Genomic DNA, 23,558 nt, shown 5'->3' on the forward strand with positions numbered 1-23,558 from the left:
TTAACCGCAAGAGATGTTCAGACAGGCCGGAACTTTAATGACGAGGCAGAGAAAGAGAATAAAGGACCCAGGAAATGAGACTTTTGCTCTTTTGATGGCGATCGGAACTGGAGATTTTAATCTTGGAAGAACTTCTGCATTAACTTTCTTGTGATTTTATATCACTTCCACTGGAACGTTTGGTGGAGAGAGAGAGAGAGAGAGAGAGAGAGAGAGAGAGAGAGAGAGAGAGAGAGAGAGAGAGAGAAAGTTAAGTATATCTTAGTTTAACCAGACCACTGAGCTGATGAACAGCTCTCCTAGGGCTGGCCCGAAGGATTAGATTTATTTTACGTGGCTAAGAACCAATTGGTTACCTAGCAACGGGACCTACAGCTTATTGTGGAATCCGAACCACATTATAACGAGAAACGAATTTCCATAACCAGAAATAAATTCCTCTTATTCTTTATTGGTCGGTCGGAGATTCGAACTCGCGGCCAGCAGAGTGCTAGCTGAGAACGGAACCCAGTCTCCCAATGAGTAACTGAGAGAGAGAGAGAGAGAGAGAGAGAGAGAGAGAGAGAGAGAGAGAGAAGCAGAAATTATTCAGGAGCATGGCCGTATAATTCAGTTAAAAGAAAAAATGGGCTAAACAAAGTCTTTCGAAGTATCAAATGAAAAATGTGGTTCAGTCGTCCAGCATTGTGCCAGGCTCTTCTCCCTCCGCCTCCTCTCCCACCAGCCAGGTCAGTTTGTCTTTGCATGATGCCATTATAGTTGCGGTGCTTAAAGACATATTGTCCAGTGAAGATAATGAGAATTGAAAAAGAACATTCTTGCTTATATGAACATCTATTCCATCTAGGGGTTGAGGGAAGGTGTGCCTGAGGAACACGATCAAAACAACTTGAAACAGCAGACAACGACATCTTCTCGCACAAAGCCTTCCGAATGCCTCTCACCACTTTCAATCACTGAATAATATCTCAGCCATAAATAATGGGAGAACAGTCATTTAAACCCATATGATATATCATTTCAACATGGATTATAATTATACTAGTTACATGTCTGCTATCATTGTTATCATTACGTCTTAAGTCTAGATATATAAACTCGATATACAAACTATATAATATATTTATACAAATATGTATGTATCTTTGTTAGTGTACACACATATACATACGTACACACACACATTTATAGATGTATGTATGTATGTATGTATGCATGTACATTTATTCCTCTCTTATTAACCTAAACGCTGCGACGCCCTAGGTCACGTTTCTTTCCGAAGGACAAAAATAAGAATAAAAAGTCTCTCAGAACTTCTCCACACACTGAAAGGTAGCCATTATACAAAAAAGCTGTTCTGAAATGTTGATCTTTTTTTTTGGTTTAATATAACTGCTAGAGGCAGCTAAGCTTACCAAAGTTTGCTTCGTTAAGAAGGTGAAACTGTAACAGTAAATTATGTTTTAGATGAAAATCAAATGAAATAGCCTAAAAATTCAGAGTTGTGTTAACCACCAAAGACAACAGTAACTTACAATAGCATCTGATACATAGATTATTGGACCTGCATATAACTGACCAGTCTCTCTAAAATAACTAGGAATGATTATAAATGTAATTTATTATCAGTCATTATTTAAAAAAAAAAAACACTGACACTCAATGTGAATGATAAATGAAAATCAGCCAGTTTTCCGAAGTGTTCACAAATCTTCTTTGATGTTATTCGGAGTAACGACGATGTCATTTCAGAAATGAATTTGCTATTCCGACTGCATTCCACTTGACAGAATCGATTGCTTTTGTGAAAGAATTTCCATTACTCAGTGACAATGCTGACTGAAAATTCAGCTCTGACGGCCCTTGGTGTGCATTGGTCGTTTTGTCGAAAGTGAATAAGTTTCCCAAAGGCAATTGGATAAGAATTAATCGAAAAAGAGCTCGTTCTTGTTGCTTCGCTTATTTACATCGAGAATTGTATCTTACTATTTCAGCAATGATCTTAGTTGGATTGGAGATAACGCAATCATTGACTGAAGTTAGATATATGCAGTTCATGACTCGATTGTTTCCAATTCTTGACCATCAGCTGGATCTGAGCACTTTTTTCCTTTTTATTTCTTTTCACGTTAGCCCATTACGCTTCCCAATTTCTCCACTCCCTTCCTCTTCCAGTCTTCTCCATGTTAGAGACTTTTTATTAGGTTGGTCTGGTTCCAAATCAGCTGAACAAGTAAACGAACTGGGGGCGAGAAAGGTTGGAGAGGACTCGCAGTAGATAGAAGGAATGTTGTTTCTACCGAAGACAGCAGATTAGACGCCATGACTGTAGGAACTAAAATGCTTTCTTTGAACGAAGTGGGTAGTCTGAGTAGGAATTTATGTGTATACATACATATATATATGTATATTATAATATTATATATGTGTGTGTATGTATATACACACACATATATACAGTATACTATATATATATGCATATATATACATATATATGTGTATATATACATATGTATATACTATACATACATATATATCTGTACATATATACACACACTCATATATATATGTATATATACATATATGTGTGTATATACATGTATATATACATATATATGTATATATACATATATATTATGTAATATATATATATATATATATATATATATATATATATATATATATATATATATATATATATATATATATATATATACACACATATAAACACACATAAATTCCTACTCAGACTACCCACTTCGTTCAAAGAAAGCATTTTAGTTCCTACAATCATGGCGTCTAATCTGCTGTCTTCGGTAGAAACAACATTCCTTCTATCTACTGCGAGTCCTCTCCAACCTTTCTCGCGCCAATTCTTCTCTTGGTCATTTGCTCATTCAGGCACTTCTCTCACTGGTCTGTGATTAGATCATGTGTCATTCACTTTGTTTTTTATTTTTATAATATAGTGCAGTGAATGAAAACTATCTGATCACTTGCATTCTCTCTCGCTCACACACACGAACCAACACATGTACATACATACACACACACACGCACACACACACACACACACACACACATATATATATATATATATATATATATATATATATATATATATATATATATATGTGTGTGTGTGTGTGTGTGTGTGTGAAAACAAGAGAAGAGAGGATGAAAGTGGTCACATAGTAATCAGTCACTGCAATATATATATATATATATATATATATATATATATATATATATATATATATATATATATATATATATATATATATATATATATATATATATATTATATAAATGGAAAAGAAAGTGAGTGACACACGATCTAATCATAGACCAGAGAGAGAAGTGCCTGAATAAGCAAATGACCAAGAGATGAAGAGCTTCCTTGAAAATGTGTGAGGTGTATGTAAAAAGAGTCGACTACCTATGAAATGTCTAAAGGCCTGTTATAGTATTTTTCACTTTATTTTGTTATTTTCTTATTCAGATACTTACTTATCTATTAACAATGCATACCATCTATAGTAAGTTGTTCTTATCTGTTAGCAATTCTGTTTACAGGCGATTGCAGGAAATCGATAGTCTATGCTCAATGGTTCATTTATGTTAACATCGAAAATGTTCCGTACCGATATTTTCAGCAGATGCTCAAATATCTTCAGGAGGTCATAGTTCAAGAGGGAGAGAAATTTAGCATCTAAAAAGGGAAGGTTACTCAGTGTGTGGCGGAGTTTCCTCAGACTTGCAATGCAACTGATTCGGGAGTCTGCTTCAGTGTGAAAAAGCGAGGAAAATCCTTGCAGATTCCATCCTGTTTTTCATAGGAGATTCTCATCTCACGTCTCTTCTCTCTTTTCTGAATTCAAGCCTTTCATCTTCGAAATTTCTCAGGAGGGACAGCAGAAAATATCCATGGCCGTCCCACATAAAGGGATATGGTCCTTCACAGACTCGTAGAGAAGTTTTCCTTTCTTCAAGAAAATTGTTTTATGAATAAATGGGGCTTTCTTCATCCGAAGAGATTGCGTCACTATGTCACCTATGCTGTAGATTAAAAAATGCGATCACAGTCGGTCCACCACTGGGATGCCTCCAGGACCACAAAATGAGGGTTAAAACAGGACAAAACGGAGCTCGAACCCTGTTCCTCAAGTAGGCTATCTCTGAGCTCAAGAAACAATCGCTTATTTAGCCCTGCCGTTCGCAGAAGCAAGATGGCCGCTGGTCATTGACGAGATGGAGAGTAACGGCCTCTTAAGTAACGGCTGGCCCCTTCTGATGGCATCGTGATGAGTTCTGTCAAGATTCGATTGGAATTTCAGTTATGAAATTAATAGTAGAGAAAGTTTCGCAGATGAAGTTCTTAAAATCAGAAGTCAAATCACAAATGTTAATTCCAAATAATATAAGAGAAAAAAAGCATAGGTTGTTTCAAAGTGTAGATAAAAAAAAGTCTCTGCAGATACTGCCAGTGACTTCGATAGGAATATATGCATGTATATGCAACCCACTCATACTTATTACAATATAAACACTCCTGCATAAATAGCCCTACTTAATAATCCTATCTCTGCCCGCATCCGTGGCTCTCCTCACTGTCTCTTACCTGAGGAAGTCTGAAGAGGCTGCAAATGCAAGCCAAATGTAACAAAGCAGACGATATCCACGCGAAGTAAACTGAAGGAGTCCCTCTGTATGTGGCACCCGCCGAGTGGATTGCAGCTGGCGTCTCCCCTCCTGGTGGTCAAAGAAAGAAAGAAAAAAGTTTTGAATTAAATTAATCCAAGTAGAGAAGAGAAGTGAAAAAATCCTGAGCTCAAGGGGTGCAATTTGTAACTTCAGATATAAACTGAGCTTTTGCAGAGCATCTTCGGGTTTGGTGTTGTCATGAGCTGAGATTTGCTGGTGTTGTTATTTATATATATACTATTTCTTAATGTATGCCAGAGGAAGTTGCCAGTTGGTGTGAACTATGTGTTAAAATAACATGAAAGATATTTCACTGTGGCTTTGCGAAACAATGGAGTAGTTGCTAGGCCTTTCGACACACGGTCCTTTACTCTGCTAGTAAAGGACAGTGTCGAAAGGCCTAGCAACCACCCGTTGTTTCACTTTTCCTTTGTGGCATTTGCCTTTATTTATACAATCATCACATTTCATATCTTCGTGAATTAATTATATATATACATTATATATATATATATATATATATATATATATATATATATATATATATATATATATATATATATATATATATATATATATATATATATATATATATATATATATATATATATATATTATAATTCTAAAGGTTAAATTAACTGGAATAAAATATAGATTTCTTACCATCAAGTAGTTCCCACTGCCGCTTATTGGTACACCAGTGGCCAAAATCGTGAATATTATCTGTTCCAAACCTAGTAAAATTTCAATGGCTTTTTAAGCTTACTTTATTGTTTTAATGACATTTCCCAAATCAAAAAGGATTAAATGAAATAAAATCTTGAACTGCTATTATCCAGATTTTTTTTCACAAAGAGCGAAAAAATTCTCAGCATGAGGTTTTCAAATCAAACTAAACTTCTTCCATAAATGATAATTAAAGAACTGTTAGATACTCATTTTTCACAAGAGGATTTTGCAGGAAAAAAAAGGTTTCTTTATTTATGTAAGGCGACTATGAACTGTTAAAATGTCATAATTTTGCAAATAACATATTTCTATGAAAATGATAAAGTTCACAGACTTGACAGAAATTCGAAAACATATTCAATGCTATGTTTTTCAGTGAAGCGCAATTTTCCCTTAGCAGCCCCTGCATCTTTTTCGTGTTTCTCTCCTTGGTCCATCTACTGTAATTCCACCAGAGTGCAGCGTTCTTCTTCCAGTCACAACACAGGACTTCTTCCAGGTTTTCGATTTTCTTCTGGTGGGTGTGAGTACTAAGGATTCTCTAAACTCCCTGACATTGGTTTCCGGGGGTAATATTTCTTATACAAATTCCATGCATTGACAACGGTAATATTAGCAAGAACTTCCACTGCTAATTTCTGATACTATATCCTAGTTTTTCTCATGTACATATAAATAACCTGACAGTTGATCTGCCATATCAGTACATTTCTTTGCCAGATTATATGCACGTACACAATCTGGTTTGAGAATCTCATCCTTCTGTCTAGTGGTCTTGCCACTTTGTACCATACAACCACCATGTTCAGGTATGGTCGAAATTGTCAATAAATTTCTCTTATCAAACTATTTATATACCTTAATGCCTTGGCTATTCTTTGGTACCATTACTTCACCCTTTTTCAATTTTGTTTTAAGGATTGGCAGCTGGATTATGAAGAGTGATAATTGCTTACTAAAGGAAAAACCTTTCATTTTAAATAGAAAACGGACAATTTTTAATTGTTGCTAGAACCTTGTAAAATTTAAGTGAAGTTTTTAGTAGGAAAAGTTTTATGATTAGAAGGGGAAAAGGCTTTGAATACTAATTCTTTCTCATCTAAATTCTGCATGTGTGCATTGTTAAAAGCAGGCTTCTTAAAACATCCAAGAACAAAGGACCATGTTATACATTAAAACATGTCAAGTAGGGCTACCAGAAACATCCTGACTGGATAAGCAAAGAGATACCTAAAGTAATAAAATAGTACTTTTAGAAAATCTGGGTTTGAGCAGCCAAATGAGAAGTAAAGAAGGGATCTTTGGAACATTTAGGTTGAGTAACGTAAAGTTATTCAAAGCGAGGCTCTCAGAAGCACCCAGTTTGAGTGACAAAACATGCAGTGAATAATGAAAGCAGGGTTCTTACAAACATCAAGATTTAATTAACTATGCATTGGTTCTTGCATAGTAAATTGAACCTTGCAATAGGGCTCTCAGAATATTTTGTGGAAACAAGTGCGTGCGAAATAGTTCAAATAAGTTCTTAAGGAAATCAGGAGCAGCCAACCAGATGAAGACCAAAATGGTAGAAATAAGGCTCCTAGAAACATCTGGGCTGGAAGAACTTACCAAGCACCAAAAAAGTTCAAGTAAGGAGTTACAGCCGGGAATAGTTACAGAGAGAGCACCCAACAGTCCCAGTTGAAGTCAGAGAAACGTCTGTGGTCGAATCACCAAGCAATCGCCAAAATATTTAAATTTGGCTCCTAGAAACTTCAAGACCAGAAATACCGACCTAGCACTATAATAGTTAAATAGAGTATTTAGAATGATCCAGGCCTGAGTAAATAAAAGTACACCAAAATATTTAAACATAGATCATTGAAATATCTGTGAATTCATAAATAAGTAAGCACCAAAATAGATGGTAGGAATTAAGAAACATTCTGGTTTGAGCAACCATATGTTAACCAAAATACTTAAAATGTGGCTCTTAGAATGCTCGAATAACCAAACACATACCAAAATAGTTCGAGTTGTGTTTTTAGAATATTTAGGTAACCTAACAAGAGCAATCATAGTTAAATGTGTCTCGTAGTAACATCGTCAAAAGAGGTGAGCAGGGCTCTTGGAAATAAGCGTGCTCGAGTAACGAAGTAAGATCTGAAATTTTTGGAGTTCTTTGAGACATCCAGCTTTATACAGAAAAAATGAACGGACATATTCAAATAATGAGCTCCCCCTCAGGAATAACAGTCAATGGTATGTTTTAAGATAAGAAAAATATCGAGGAAGTGGAGTTATGATTCATTTTGAGCATGACATTTATGAGATTTGCAGAAATTAAGAAGTATGTTGATGAAAATGTCTCCATAAGATTCTGACCCCGAAGATAATTTACTAAAATATAAATCCAAATATACAAAGGAAGGCAAAGAGAAAGTAATCAGCTCCGGTGCTAGTTCTTCAAGATTCCGTTTTCTGGAAAATTTTTTGGCTGAACACCATGAAAAGGAGGAAGTCTTGAGTTTTCCTAATTCGGCTCTTTGTTATGGATAAGCCTAAAAGAAAATGTACAATTAAAGCATATAAAGCTTTTTGAAACATGAAACTGACACACACACACATACACACATTATATATATATATATATATATATATATATATATATATATATATATATATATATATATATATATATATATATAGTGAATTTCCGTTTTTTCCTGATGTTAACCTCTTTCTTTTTTTAGTTGTCACTCGTGATCGAAAAGTTCTTATATGCCTCCAATGGTTACCGTAGGATAGATACAACCATAAGTACAATCAAAAGTATATTACTCACTTCTCACTATAAAGAGTGGCACAATATCACAATACTTTATATTAGGAAACAAGTATTCACCACCTAAGGTTATGGAGCTCTCCTCTTACTGAAGCATGGAAAGCTGTTAAGTCACTTTTCCCAAGGATCAAAAATAAACATAAGTAAGTTTACAATAACTCACTAGCGGTGCTCTTTGTTATGGATAAGCCTAAAAGAAAATGTACAATTAAAGCATATAAAGCTTTTTGAAACATGAAACTGACACACACACATATACACATTATATATATATATATATGTATATATATATATATATATATATATATATATATATATATATATATATATATATATATATAGATATATACAAACACACACACACACACACACACATATATATATATATATATTGTAACTACTAATTAAATTTTTTTTTTCTCTGGTTTCTCTTTAACGTAAATTAAATTTTCATCTCTACAAAAGTCACGAGAAACTGCTTGTTGGTTCTTTTCGCTCCTCTCAAGGATTTTGTATTTATTGTTATATAGTTATATTTATCCGCTTGTTTCTTTTTTCATACTTCAACGAGCGGAGTATCGTCTTCAGCAATTGCCTCTTTCGCCCGATGGTTTTTCGCTGCTTTTCTCGTCGCCCTTACTTGATGTGGGGGAGTTTTCCATCAGGCAAGGATTCATAGTTTCGGTTCCCAGAAGGGAGGTTCAGCATCCTATATTCCCTCTGCACTCGTCGTCATTTGTTGGCTGCAACACTGCCTTCTGGCCAAGGCCAGGACTTTTGACGCTCGCTTATTTTCAACGTGAGGCCGCTGTTGGTGGAGAGGGTGTGCCCTGTGCCCTCTTGTGCGAGCTTGTCTGTGGGTTTGCTTTTGCCCACCTGCGAGCAAGGCCCATCCCTTGCATTGACGAGTGCACTGCTGTATCCTCCGGGAATCGTCAGGAGGCCTTCTGAGGCCGGAGAAGGGTGAGCATCCCCTTTTGCCTATATTTGTTCTCCTCTGTGAGTGGACTACCCCGTCGGAGTATTGCTTCAAAGCATCAAGCGGAAGCTCCGTAGGAGTTTTTATAGACAGTTTCCTGGACTGAAGCAGTTTCAGTGTATTTTCAGCATATTTGCCGAACGTTTATTATTTGTAGGAATTAAGGTGTATCTCATTTGTTTTGTAAATATTAGTGTTAAGGAAAAAGTCAGTTATTAGTGTTAAGTTTCTTCACTGTGTCTCCGCCTATCGTGTACACGTGAGTGAGTGTTGATTTCGTTCTACTACTGTGACATTTCTCTCTTACTCTTCGGTATAATAGTTAGGTAGGAGATTGAGGTATGTGTGAGGGTATTGTATATGCTTGCATGTTTTTTTTCTAGTTCCTCAAGCAGGTTTTCGGGGACACTTTAATTATTAAGTTTGTCTAATAAATAAATCATTTGTTAAATTTAGGCATTTGATCTTTTTTTGTCACCCTCTTTGAGTGCGTATTACCTAAAGTCTAGTGTGTGGTAAATCTTTGTCTGGTCTGGCAATTGATTTATTGAACAGAGGACCTGGTTTAAAAAAAAAGAAAAAATAATTTGTGGCTCTTGTTGAAGAGTTCTTAACAAATTTTGGCGACCGTGACAGGATCCTCTGTTCAGCAACGTAGGCTTTGGGTAAGAAACTCTCGGAGAGGTGCAGGAGCCATTGAAGTGATTTAAGTTGATAGGAGCAGGTCCCCAGTTTTGAAACTTATCAAAATGCATTATTTTGAGGATGGGGAAGAGGCTTCTGTAGTCAGGTTTTTAGCTGATCCTAATTGGGAGAGGAACTTGTTTGAGCTCAAAAGAGATCAGTTGTACATTATATCGGAGTTCCTGAATTTAGGTTTGGCCACAGAGGTAAAGAAAGGACATCTTTGTTCCAGGTGATTAGGGCTGCTAAGGAGTATAAAGAAAAGGAAAAGGAACTAGAAAAGGTAGGTGAAGCTGACGGCTTGGAAGAATGGTTAAATATGGGGGATAATATTGATGAGGTCTCTGGTAGTAAGGACGGTCAATTAGAACTGTTACGGGAAAAAGCTCGTATTCGTGAGTTAGATTTGAAAGCTTTACAGCTCCAGGCCAATGAACGGGCTAAAGAACGTGTCCATGAAATTCAGGTGTTGAATTTGCAAATTACCCTTAAACAAGGTAGTAACAATATTCAGTCTAATATGTCTCGCGATGAGGGCAAGTTCAATATGTTTACGGCTTTGAAACTCGTGCCTCAATTTTCGGAGGAAGATGTCAATGAGTTTTTTGTCGCTTTTGAGCGGTTAGCGAGGAAGTTAGAGTGGCCAGTCGATATGTGGACCACGTTAATTCAGTGCAGGTTTATTGGGAAAGCACAAAGGGTTTACAATACTTTGGATGAGACTCTGGCTTCAGATTATGATAGTGTGAAGTCTATTATCTTAAAAGCTTATGATCTGGTACCAGAGGCTTATCGGCAAAAATTTAGGAATTTAAAGAAAGAAGTAGGTGAAACTTATGTTGAATTTGCTAGGAAAAAGACCCAATTTCTGGATGACTGGCTAAAGTCAAAAGAGGTGGATGACTTCGCTAAGTTGAGGGAGCTTGTTTTGGCAGAGGAGTTTAAAAGGCATGTGTCTAGGAGATGCGTATTCATCTAGAGGAGCTGAAAATAGATTCGGCACAGGAGCTCGCCGTCTCCTCTGATGAGTACGCTCTACCCATAAAGAGGAGCCTTTAGGTAATAATGATGGCCAGAGCAGGTTCCTTCAGCCCCAGCGGAAATTTAAACAGTCATCCGGAAGGAAGGTCTTTGAGAGTCATAGGAAGAATGATAGTAATAATAATATTAATAATGACAGAGGTAATGGTAATAATAATAAAGGTAGTGTGAAATCACAGAGTTTTGTGAACAGCCAGCGGCCCAATAATGGTGATTGGAGCTTCCGGAAAACAGAATTCCCAATCTAAAAGGGTAAGGTGTTTTTATTGTAACAGGACAGGGCATCTAAAGGTGGAATTGTTTCCTTCGGAAAAGGCAGTTGAAAATAATCAAAATCCTATAGGACTAGTTACTGAGAATAAACAAAGGCAGATGGTAGTAAATGAAAATGATAAGTGACTGAAATTCCAGAAATATATTTCGGACGGGACAGTGTATTCGATTGTGACAAGTGTTTTTCACGGAGAGTTAAAATCTTGAGGGATACTGGTGCGCGCAAATCACTCATTTTGAAAACAGCAGTTCCCGAAAGATTTAAATTTGCCAATAATGAGTTTGTTGTGTTAGGGGTTTTCTAACTCTGTTTCCTCTTACCCTCTAGAGAACATGTATGTTCAGTCGAAGTATTTTTCTGGGATGGCTAAACTCGCGGTAGTTAGCAGTTTGCCAGTCCCTGGTATTCACCTGTTGTTAGGAAATGATTTGGCCTCTGATAATGATAATGTTTTATTACCTATTTTGACAATTGTGCCCGAAGTGGGCGTATCGTGAGCCTGTCTCGGTTGTGACCCGTTCAAAAGTCACAAGAAGTTGACCTTGGAGACGTCAATCTTGATTTAGAAGTAGTTGATAGACAGGTGACCGACTGTATGACTCGTAGCAGCAGCAGTAGTAGTAGTAGTAGTAGTGGTAGTAGTAGTAGTAGCAGTGGTAGTGATGAAAACAATAATTTTGTTAATATTGATTGGGACGTGAAAACGTTCAAAAAGGAACAAGGTAAAGAATTTACTGAGTATAATCTTGGTATTCCCGAGGATTTGACGAAACCTTTAATTGTCAAGGAGGGAGGTTTGATCTACCGTTTTAGCAGGTCGGCGGATGCACCTGCGGATCAGGTAGAGGTCAGGAGACAGTTAATGGTCCCTAATAGGTATCGTGATAAACTTTTTATTCCTCGCGCACGAAAATAATTTATCTGGTCATTTTGGTGTAAGAAAGACTTTTCAAAAATTAGCTGAATCTTTTATTGGCCAGGGATGCGCAAGGATGTCAAGAGTCATGTTTTATCGTGTAGAGTTTGTCAACTTGTTGGAAAACCCAATCAGAAGGTACCGAAAGCTCCTCTTATTCCCATCCCGGCAGTCGGAGAGCCATTCAGGAGGTGGTCATAGACGTAGGGGCCCTTTGCCGCGGACGCCTTGGCGAAATGAGTACATTTTGACTATCGTAGATAGGATGTCCCGCTTCCCTGAGGCCCTCCCGCTGAGGAGTATTCGGGCGGAGAAAGTTGTTGATTGTCTGATTGGATTTTTTCACAAGGTTTGGTTTTCAAAATTGGTACAAAGTGATTGTGGAACAAACTTTACCAGTAAATATTTCAGAAAGCGAATGACTGAACTAGGGATTAATCATATAACTTCTTCACCTTATCATCCAGAAAGTCAGGGTCAGGTGGAGAGATTTCATCAGACTCAAATCAGTGTTAAAGAAATTCTGTTTTGAGACAGGTAATGACTGGGATAAGGAGTTGCCATATGCATTGTTCGCTATACGGTCAATTCCTAATGAGTCTGTTGGTTTTCTCCATTTCAGTTAATTTTTGGCCATTGTGTCAGGGGCCCCTGGATGTGGTAAGGGAACATTGGGAGGGAGATAGTCCTGATGTTAATGTTTTAGATTATGTCTCCACTTTACAGGAAAAAATTGCATCGAGCACGATCTTTCGCTCAGGAACACCTGGCAAAAGCCCAAGTGTCCATGAAGTATAAGTATGATGTAGGCACTCGTATAAGGAATTTTGATATTGGTGACGAAGTGCTAGTGTTGCTTCCCATACCTGGCAATCCTTTGAAAGCCCAATTTTCAGGTCCGTGGAAGATACTTAAGAAAATAAATGATGTAAATTACCTAATTGAAACACCGGATAAGAGGCGGAAATCCCGAATTTGTCATATAAATATGATTAAGCCATATATTAGTAGGGATGATAATGTGAATGTTGAACCAGTAGGTGTCGTAGATGTAGAAGTAGAATCTTTTTTGAGTGACAAATTGTCGGTAAGTCCAAATGGGTTGAGTAATAACTCTGATATTTTAAATAATCTTAATATTAAATTTCAGCACCTAGACTCTGGTAAGGCCAAATCTTTAATTAATCTAATCAATGAGTACAAAGATCTTTTCAGGACGCACCAGGTAGGACAAATATCCTGCAACATGATGTAGATGTTGGGAGGCTCAGCCCATTAAGCAGTGTCCCTATAGGCTGAACCCCTCAAAAGAGAGATAGTCAAAGATGAGGTAAATTATATGCTTAACCATGATCTCATTGAGCCAAGCTGTAGTGCTTGGAGTTCGCCTGTGGTCTTGGTTAAGAAGGGAAGGCGGAGAGCACCGCCTCTGCTTTGACTATCGAAAGGTGAACGTTGTCACTAAAACAGACTCCTTCCCTTTGCCTCGGTGGAAGATTGCATTGACCGGGTAGGGTCTGCCAGGTATATTAGTAAGTCGATTTACTAAAAGGTTATTGGCAGGTAGGTCTTACACCCAGGGCAAAGAAAATCTCAGCCTTTTGTTACAGGTGATGGTTTGTTTGAATGTAAGGTCATGCCGTTTGGGATGAAGAATGCAGCCGCCACCTTTCAGAGGCTGATGAACTTTATAACTAGTCGTTTGGAAGGATGTGTTGTTTACATTGATGATTTGGTGGTCTACAGTGATGACTGGGAGACACACCTCAAACGAATTAAGGCTTTGTTTGAGGCACTGCGGGAAGGCTGGGCTTGTAATTAATCTAAGAAAGAGCGATTTTGCTCAGGCAAAAGTGATTTATCTTGGGCATGAAATTGGCCTGCAAAGTCGCTCCCAAACAAGCGAATGTAGAAGGACCACCTTCCCAGCACCTCAGAATAAGAGGGGTGTGAGACGGTTCTTAGGAATGGTGGGCTATTATCGCAGATTTATAAAGAATTTTTCTGACCTTGCTAGTCCCCTGACTGAATTATTAAAGAAAACTGTGAAATTTGTGGAATGGCGAGTGTCAGAAAGCATTTGAAAGTTTGAAATCTACATTAATAACTTTTTCCTTTATTACGTTCACCTGATTTCTCTCCCTTTTGTTTATCCACTGATGCAAGTGACATAGGAATAGGTGCCGTCCTCCTTCAAATGGACTGCGAAGGATCCATGCATCCCGCCGTATTCTTCTCAAAGAAACTGTTACCTGCGGAGCGCAGATACTGACTATTGAGAAGGAAGCCTTGTGCTTGGTCAAAGCCATCATTCATTTTGATGTATATTTGTCAGCCTCTGCGGAGCCCATAAAAGTTTATACTGATCATAATCCATTAATATTTTTGAATAAATTTATGACAAGAATCAGCGTATTTTACGCTGGAGTTTGCTTTTTTGGAGTATCCTTTATCTATACAGCATATAGCTGGGAATGCAAATACTGTACCGGCGTCCTTTCTAGGTCGTTTGATGGAGCTAGGGGGATAAAGTGGCCATGTATTATTGTTTCAGGACTCCGTATATTTTGTGCTAACTGTCTTTTCTTTAACAGGACTGTTTGAGGCGTATTTAGTTAAGCCTCGGTAATATTTCTTTCTTAACACAAATAATTTTGTTAGATTTTTTTTTTTAACGTTATTGGTTCCTTACATTTAACTGTTAGAAAAGAATAATTTTAATTCTACATTAATTTTTGCCTCGCTTTTTCTACTTAGATTTTTGCTTTGTCTTAAAAAAAAAAATAAATTATTTTTTTCCTTTGAGAAGGGAGCTGTAACTACTAATTAAATTTTTTCTGGTTTCTCTTTAACGTAAATTAAATTTTCATCTCTACAAAAGTCACGAGAAACTGCTTGTTGGTTCTTTTCGCTCCTCTCAAGGATCTTGTATTTATTGTTATATAGTTATATTTATCCGCTTGTTTCTTTTTTTTCATACTTCAACGAGCGGAGTATCGCCTTCAGCAATTGCCTCTTTCGCCCGATGGTTTTTCGCTGCTTTTTCGTCGCCCTTACTTGATGGGGAGTTTTCCATCAGGCAAGGATTCATAGTTTCGGTTCCCAGAAGGGAGGTTCAGCATCCTATATTCCTCTGCACTCGTCGTCATTTGTTGGCTGCAACATTCTGCCTTCTGGCCAAGGCCAGGACTTTTGACGCCGCTATTTTCAACGCGAGGCCGCTGTTGGTGGAGAGGGTGTGCCCTGTGCCCTCTTGTGCGAGCTTGTCTGTGGGTTTGCTTTGCCCACCTGGGTGAGCAAGGCCCATCCCTTGCATTGACGAGTGCACTGCTGTATCCTCCGGAATCGTCAGGAGGCCTTCTGAGGCCGGAGAAGGGTGAGCATCCCTTTGCCTATATTTGTTCTCTCCTCTGTGAGTGGACTACCCTGCCGGAGTATTGCTTCAAAGCATCAAGCTGAAGCTCCTGTAGGAGTTTTTATAGACAGTTTCCTGGACTGAAGCAGTTTCAGTGTATTTTCAGCATATTTGCTGAACGTTTTATTATTTGTAGGAATTAAGGTGTATCTCATTTGTTTTGTAAATATTAGTGTTAAGGAAAAAGTCAGTTATTAGTGTTGGGTTTCTTCACTGTGTCTCCGCCTATCGTGTACACGTGAGTGAGTGTTGATTTCTGCTCCTACTACTGTGACATTTCTCTCTTACTCTTCGGTATAATAGTTAGGTAGAGATTGAGGTATGTGAGGGGGTATTGTATATGCTTGCATGTTTTTTTTTCTAGTTCCTCAAGCAGGTTTTCGGACACTTTAATTATTAAGTTTGTCTAATAAATAAATCATTTGTTAAATTTAGGCATTTGATCTTTTTTGTCACCCTCTTTGAGTGTATTACCTAAAGTCTAGTGTGTGGTAAATCTTTGTCTGGTCTGGCAATTGATTTATTGAACAGAGGACCTGGTTTAAAAAAAAAGAAAAATAATTTGTGGATGGCTCTTGTTGAAGAGTTCTTAACAATATATATATATATATATATATATATATATATATATATATATATATACATTTATAATATATATATATATATATATATATATATATATATATATATATATATATATATATATATATATATATATATATATATATATTATAAATATTCCCCTCCTACACCACCTTTGCTCGAATTAATTAAAAGTAAAAGGACTAAGTACTTAAATAAGATAAATTTAGTACGATACACTGTAAGAAATTCGCCCCTAAAACCTCTCATCACTGCCTTTTTCGGGGAAAACCCCTTTAAACCGTTTTCTTGCCCAAAGTGCTGCCAGAAATCCCTAAAATTCTAGGTATGGACCCGACCAGAGCTAATCGTCGGCTGAGGCAGGCCAGCTGGTGGGCTGACTGCGTGTGTTCCGCCATTTTGAATTTGAAACCATGCTGCCTGCAGTTCACACGCAGGCAAAGTGATCACAACGCCATCTAGGAAGAGAGAGTTGTAATTTCTGAAGCTATAAAGGGCCCTGGACAGAGAAGCTAAATCTCAGAATTGCCGGCGTGGACATGGAGAACAAAGCTCCGTCCCTTGCTTCATTTACTTGCCTATGTAGGACATGTGGCGGGCAGTATCCAAAGCAACTTTTGATGTGAATTAATTCTCTTGCCCTCCCCATCGCTGGCCCTCATAAGAAGAGAACTTCAGCTCCTAAAGAAAGGTAAAGTACCAGGATTTAAGTTTTTTGTCAGCCACATCCACTATTTTCCTCCAACCGTGTTCCCTTCATTTCATAGTGCAATATAATTACAGTGAGACCTATATTGCTTTATAATTTGTGCTGTTTAATTTGCAAGGCATTTAAGAGAAGAGTAACATAATCGTTGGATGTCCGAGTCACGGGAATTGAGTCCAGTCTAGGCATCTTCTATACACTATTCCCCAATTCCTTCATTATAGTGTTAGTCCCAGTTGAGTAACCGTAAGTGTTCGATTACAGGGTAGCACTACCTGTCTGTGGAACTGTGTCACTTCGTGTGCATAGCAGCCCTCGTGGCTTTGTTATCAACGACTTTTAAGCAGGAACCCAATATACCCCCTCCAGGAAATTCCCATCATTTGCTTTTGCCTCATTACCCCAGAATTACTCTATCATTCTTTTGATGTGTTTTTTTTTGTAAATATAATGAATTAAGTTAAACTTCAGAGTTTCTCTAATCACTTCCCCTTGAAGTAGCCTTTCAGGCATATCATGTTGTTTGTAATTTTAGCTGTCCCCAAGGCCAGAGTCCAGATTTTTGTGATAATTAAGGTAAGTTATGTATCATCCTAGTATACCCCATTGATCTAGCAAAACCTCAGCTTTAAATTACAATATATATATATATATATATATATATATATATATATATATATATATATATATATAATATATATATATATATATATATATATATATATATATATATATATATATATATATATATATATATATATAAATATATATATATATATATATATATATATTAAATATATATATATATATATATATATATATATATATATATATATATATATATATATATATATATATATATATATATATATATATATATATATATATATATATATATATATATATATATATATATATATATTTATATTGCAGTGAGGGAGACCTCTTAAACAAATCAACCTCCAAGTTCCAATAACGTAAAGTATATTACTGTTCATAAACATGCACAATAACCTTTTGCCACACTGATAACTAATGAAGGAAGGGTGTGAGAAAACCAGCCCCATCTTAATTCTCTCCATGCTTGCCCCTTTGGTAAATCTCATAACCTTTCCTAGACATGGTGACTGCTTTGAAAAACCTCTTTCAGGTGAAGGTGAATGGAGACGAGAATCCTGTCTCCCAGATGCACCAGCTTTGGGATGAAGACTAGGAGAAAGTTGAGCCTGCATAGCAACCAGCAAACATGTGGTTGCCAGGGTCACCTGGATTGTTTAGGTCCCCACAAGGTTGTGACATAGAAAATGAAAGGTCGCATGACTTGGCGCCATTTTGACCCCTGAGGGCAGGTGCCAGCGTTTCCAGCGCCATCTGAGAGGAGAGGAAAAATAATCCACTGAGGGCATAAAAAGCGGAGTACCAGTGGCATCGCCCTCAGAACACCTCTTGGCAGCAGACTCCTTACACTTGCCCCTTGACCGCTCCTTCTTAAGCTTATCCCTCGTGGCCACCTTTGGCCCCCCATGTTACTTACCAGTGCAGTCCTGTAAAATCTTCCCTCCATACCTAGTGAAATTTGGCAAGGCCCCTTTGTTGCTCTGTCTATGGTAATGTCCTGATGTGAGGTTCTTTCAACAGTCACGTATCTTTTGATCTTTCACTGAATTCTATTTTCTTTTCTTAAGTGGAATTCCTCACAAAGACCTGACTTAGTTAGTATGGTGTGTAACCTTAATGTAAGAATCTTGCACAAGAATCGAGTTATCTTAGCACCCTCTGTGCACCCCTTGATTCACCCAACATTGCTATTTTTCCCTACATTATTGTATGTGTTTTCAATTGCAGACGGCGTTGTTAACCGTGGAAACAACCACTTGATTTGTGCTCCTTGCCATGGCATAGCCACTGCAAACAATCCTACAGTGTCCCTTTTAAGAGGCTACCCTCCCTAGATCTTCAGTATCTTTAAATTGCTGTAATATTTGATAACTCAGCAGAACTTTGTTTTAACTGCTTATCATTTTCCCACTCTTCTGATTTAAGTGTTTTAATGTAAATATATTTGAAGTTAGTGCAAACCCAAGTATTTATCTGCAACATATCCTTGTTGAAGTAAGGCCTTCAGCCCAACTCTTTTCTTTGTAAGCTTCTACTTGACCCAGCAATTGCAGTCAGAACCTATAATTGTTATGGGAAGTCACCTGCCCATCAGTTAGACCTTAGAAGTGGATCCCAGAGCCAGGAATAAAATATGTAGGTCAGGTTAAAACCTTAAAAATATATATGTATAAATACATACACACGAGCAAGGTGCAGGCAGTGGATGCTCAAGGGAAATATCAAATCATGGGTTGACTAAGGAAACAGGCCGTTTCAACATTTATCTTTTCTTTATTCTGACTTTCGTAATATATACTTTATTACATCTGGGAATCTGTCAATAAGTTTGACAAAATTATGAAGCAATTTCAAATTTGTTAAGAATCATAAAACAGTTAAAAGATTAAAAATTTACAATTGAAAAAGTGTATTTAAAAGCTTAAACGGCTGACCAACCTACAGTTCAGAGAAAGGAAGACTGAATGACGCAGGCAAAAGCAAAGGGAGACACATCAGCTAAGACACAGTTGGATTGAGGAGATTTGGGTATTCAGTTGGGGAACTAGCTGCTTAATGAGCAACAACTCTCTAACCATTGGGTCTTTCTTTAACTATAAAGATCAGTTAAGCCCCTTCTTGACCTCAAATGTAGTTTATAAATATACTTGCCCAAAGTGTAACTCTGGGACATATGTGGGATCCATGAAGAGGTTACTGAGGGTCAGAATCTCTTTTTTTCATTGATCAAGTTTCTGCACAAGAAGCAGGCTCTCCAACCCTGAGCATTCAAATACTAGGAACCGTGCAAAAATTTGCATAACCCATATCGAAAGAAATGATTTTTGCATCATAGGACTAATACAAAACCTTCACAAACTGCCTGTTCTAGAGTTGTACTCGATGCTCATTAAGCAGCTACTAAGGGATTCAGAACCAATGAAACATGGTTTTTTGGCAACAACTTTTTATCAAAGCATCGGATGAAGGTGAAAGTTGGCGAGTGTATATTTTATAACCCTAACTAATTTTTGCAAGTATTATTTAGTACCTAAGTTCGATAGTTTTGATATTTATAGAGTAAAATGAAGTCGCCGATGCCGGAACTGAGAAAATCACAGACAAGGATCCTAAAACAATTTGTGACGTAAACATAATATGATGTCATGAGGCTCAGCCCATCCACCAGGTAGGTGGTGAATGGATATACTTACCCAGTCTAGGCTTCAACAAATTCGATAATGGCCAGCAGGATGTGGAATTGCCCCCGTGGTTGCAAGATTGCATTTGTGCTGCAGCTTGCCACTTTGTATACAAGCAAAAAGACCCGTGGCAAGATTTATTATAGCGTGAATTGGTAATTATTTCTATAGTGGGTAATAGTTAATTGGCCACCCCAGAAGTGTGGGCCGGAGCTGCTAGACAATATCCCTGAGAGCATGGAACCAGTCATCACTGACATCGCTAGTGACGATGAGGACGTGGATGATGACTTCTTCCTCGAGAGTGATGAAGACATTTTTAAAATAAATTATGTATAGTGTTAGACGTTTTATTTGTACTGTATATATAAACATATTTATTATAACACAATGATTATAACAATATGTTCCTCATTCAAAGTGATTCCAATATATTTTCCTATCCATGTATATCAATATAAATCATGTTCCATTAGATTGATATTAAGTAGGTAAATAATAGCTTGCCCTCAAAATCTTGACTCCTACCATTATCTTTTATTTGCAGCGAGTGTATGAGCGCTGTTTAGGGTGCTGTATGACATAAATAAAAAAGAAAAGAAAAATAGCAATGGGTTACACTAACTGAAATAAAACAATGGCGTTGACCTTTACATCTCTAACAGTTGAGGGAAATGGGGTATCATTGCTTTTCATTTGAATTCTACTTCTAGCGACTGCTCCTGACTTGCTGCAAATAGAAGGCTATAGTGTCGAAACCTGAGGTAAAACAAGGCGGATTGTCTTTTTGCATTCCCGCCCTGAATAGATGTAGATTTAACAAATGAGCCACAGACTGGTTCATTATGTGGATGAATTACATATTTATAAATTAGAAACAACACGAATATTAAGAAAATAGAAGAATTCCAAGTTGTTAGTCCCAACAACTGCTGTGGAAGGTACGATAAAACCTCCACAAAATAATAATAATAATAATAATAATAATAATAATAATAATAATAATAATAATAATAATAATAATAATAATTCAATCAAGGGGATGATGACAAATCCTGCTCGCCATCGCTGATATTGTTGAAGCCTAGGATGGGTACTAATATCCAAGGCCAAGAGAGACACCGTCTACCCAAATGGGCGGAGTCGCCTCCCATCTGGGGTAACTGTGTAGGTGATGACGTATCTTAGAAGTACCTGCCCATTGCAGCAACTCACCTGCTGGCGCAATAGGGAAGTAGACAAAGCTCCACCTACATGGGGGATTTAGGAGGAAGTGAGCAGACCTCTTGCTTTTGGGCTTGCTAATATCAATTAGTGAATGTGTCATCGGCAAGTGGGCAGAGTCACAGTGAAGAGGCGTTTTCCTCATATGAAAACTCTTCACTGTGGGTGGAGCCTTATGACATCATAGGTTAACGTCACTATTATGTTCAAAACCCATACCTGGGATTTTGATGGCTCTGGCATAAGAAACGCACTTTTACTCTGATAAGTGCCTGAACTATTGAACGTAGGTACTAAATAATACTTGCAAAAATTAGGTACGGTTATAAGATATACACCTGCCAACTTTCACCTTTATCCGATGCTTTGATAAAAAGGTGTTGCCGAAAAACTGTGTTTCATCGGCTCTGAACCCCTAAGTAGTTCCCCAGCTGAATACACAAACCTCCTCCATCCAACTCTGTCTCAGCTAACGTGTCTCCCTTTGTCTTTTCTTGTGTCATTCATCTTCCTCTCTCTGCACTGAAATTGGTCGGCGGTCTGATCTTTTGAATATATTTTTGTAACTGTGAATTTTTAGTCTTTTTACTCTTTTACGATTTTTAACAAATCTAAGATGTTTCATAATTTTATCATATTTATTAGCAGATTCCCAGATGTAATACTGTAGCATATATTATGAAACATTGGAATAAAGAAAAGACAAATGTTGAAATTGGCCTGTTTCCTTTGCCCACCAGTGATTTGATTACATATATATATATATATATATATATATATATATATATATATATATACATATATATATATATATATATATATATATATATATATATATATATATATATATATATATATATATATATATATGAAGATAAAAAGGCCCATAAAACACTATTTGAACGTTGCAACCATATATTTTGGGCACTAGCTTCTGTGCCCCCTGTTCACTGGAAAAATATGGACAGATGAAATGTTAGAAGAGTATATATACAAAGCATATATAGGTGTGGCATTAAGTCTCCGATGGTATGCAGGTGACCGCTAAGAAGGAGGAGAGTAAACGGTTCCCTAGTGGCTTTTTTGGCCCATTAACTCCCATTTGGTGTCGATTCTGGTGGTCTTGTGCCCTGGCACACCTTCTTCACTAGTGGTCTGAGGATTAAAGCGTCGATGTCGTCCAATTTCCAATGTCCTCCTGCTTCATATTGTTGGTTTGATTGATGATAGCAGATTCCAGCATCTTCCTTTTGTATGGACAGCTACTTTTGAAAACCAGCGCCGCCCCACTCCAGTTTATGATATGTCCTGTATTTCTGATATGTAGGAAAATCCCCGAACTCTCCGAAGTGTAACATACTGATCTTTTGTGCTCTGTTATTCTTTGTGAGAGTGATCTACCTGTCTAAACTCGCTAGTTCCAACCATAAAATTTAAAATGGAATGGGAAAAGGACGGAAAACTGCCGTTCCTAGATGTACTGATCTTAAGAGAACAGAACAGATATGCATTTACAGTACATAGAAAACCCACCACCACTGTTTCCTACATTCATTTCTTAAGCTACCACGACGTCTCCGTAAAGATCATGGTAGGGTGCAACTTATTCCTCAGAGGACTTAGGATATGTTCAAATGCGTACCTAGATAAAGAATTCAACACGATCCGCCAACACCTAACACAACTGCTCTATCCACCACACATTATCAAGAGGGCTATTAACAAAGCGAATACAATATACTATAGAGGTCCCACTCACAACAGACAAATAGATTTCAACAACAAAATAAAGTTTCCGTACAACGAAAACATCCAAAAAGCCACCGAACAACTCAGGTCTGACAATCCTTTTATTTTCCATTATCCCAAATCCATCGGGAGTTCGCTCATTAACGTATACTTAAATAACAAAGGGGAAGAAGCCGGAGTTTACAAGATACTGTGTAGCAATTGTAATGACATTTATGTGGAGGAGACAGGTAGATCGCTCTCGCAAAGAATAACAGAGCACAAAAGATCAGCACGTTACGCTTCAGAGAGTTCTGGGATTTCCCTACATATCAGAAATACAGGACATATCATAAACTGGAGTGGGGCGGAGCTGGTTTTCAAAAGTAGCTGTCTGTACAAAAGAAAGATGCTGGAATCTGCTATCAT

General features: G+C 37.3%; 1 protein-coding gene across 1 annotated transcript in view; it reads right to left on the bottom strand.

Moving 5' to 3' along the window:
- Positions 1–3,477: 3,477 nt before the first annotated feature.
- The window catches only part of LOC136849658 (leucine-rich repeats and immunoglobulin-like domains protein 1), a 566,587-nt gene continuing 546,506 nt past the window's right edge, over positions 3,478–23,558 (bottom strand). The window contains exons 8-9 of the mRNA XM_067122963.1: positions 4,622–4,752; positions 3,478–4,311 (exon numbers count right to left, since the gene is read on the bottom strand). Of these exons, the coding sequence (XP_066979064.1) occupies positions 4,270–4,311; positions 4,622–4,752 (173 nt within the window). The 3' untranslated portion in view covers positions 3,478–4,269. The remainder of the gene's footprint in view (positions 4,312–4,621; positions 4,753–23,558) is intronic.

Source organism: Macrobrachium rosenbergii, chromosome 21 (assembly GCF_040412425.1).
Source record: "Macrobrachium rosenbergii isolate ZJJX-2024 chromosome 21, ASM4041242v1, whole genome shotgun sequence".
Lineage (NCBI taxonomy): Eukaryota > Metazoa > Arthropoda > Malacostraca > Decapoda > Palaemonidae > Macrobrachium > Macrobrachium rosenbergii.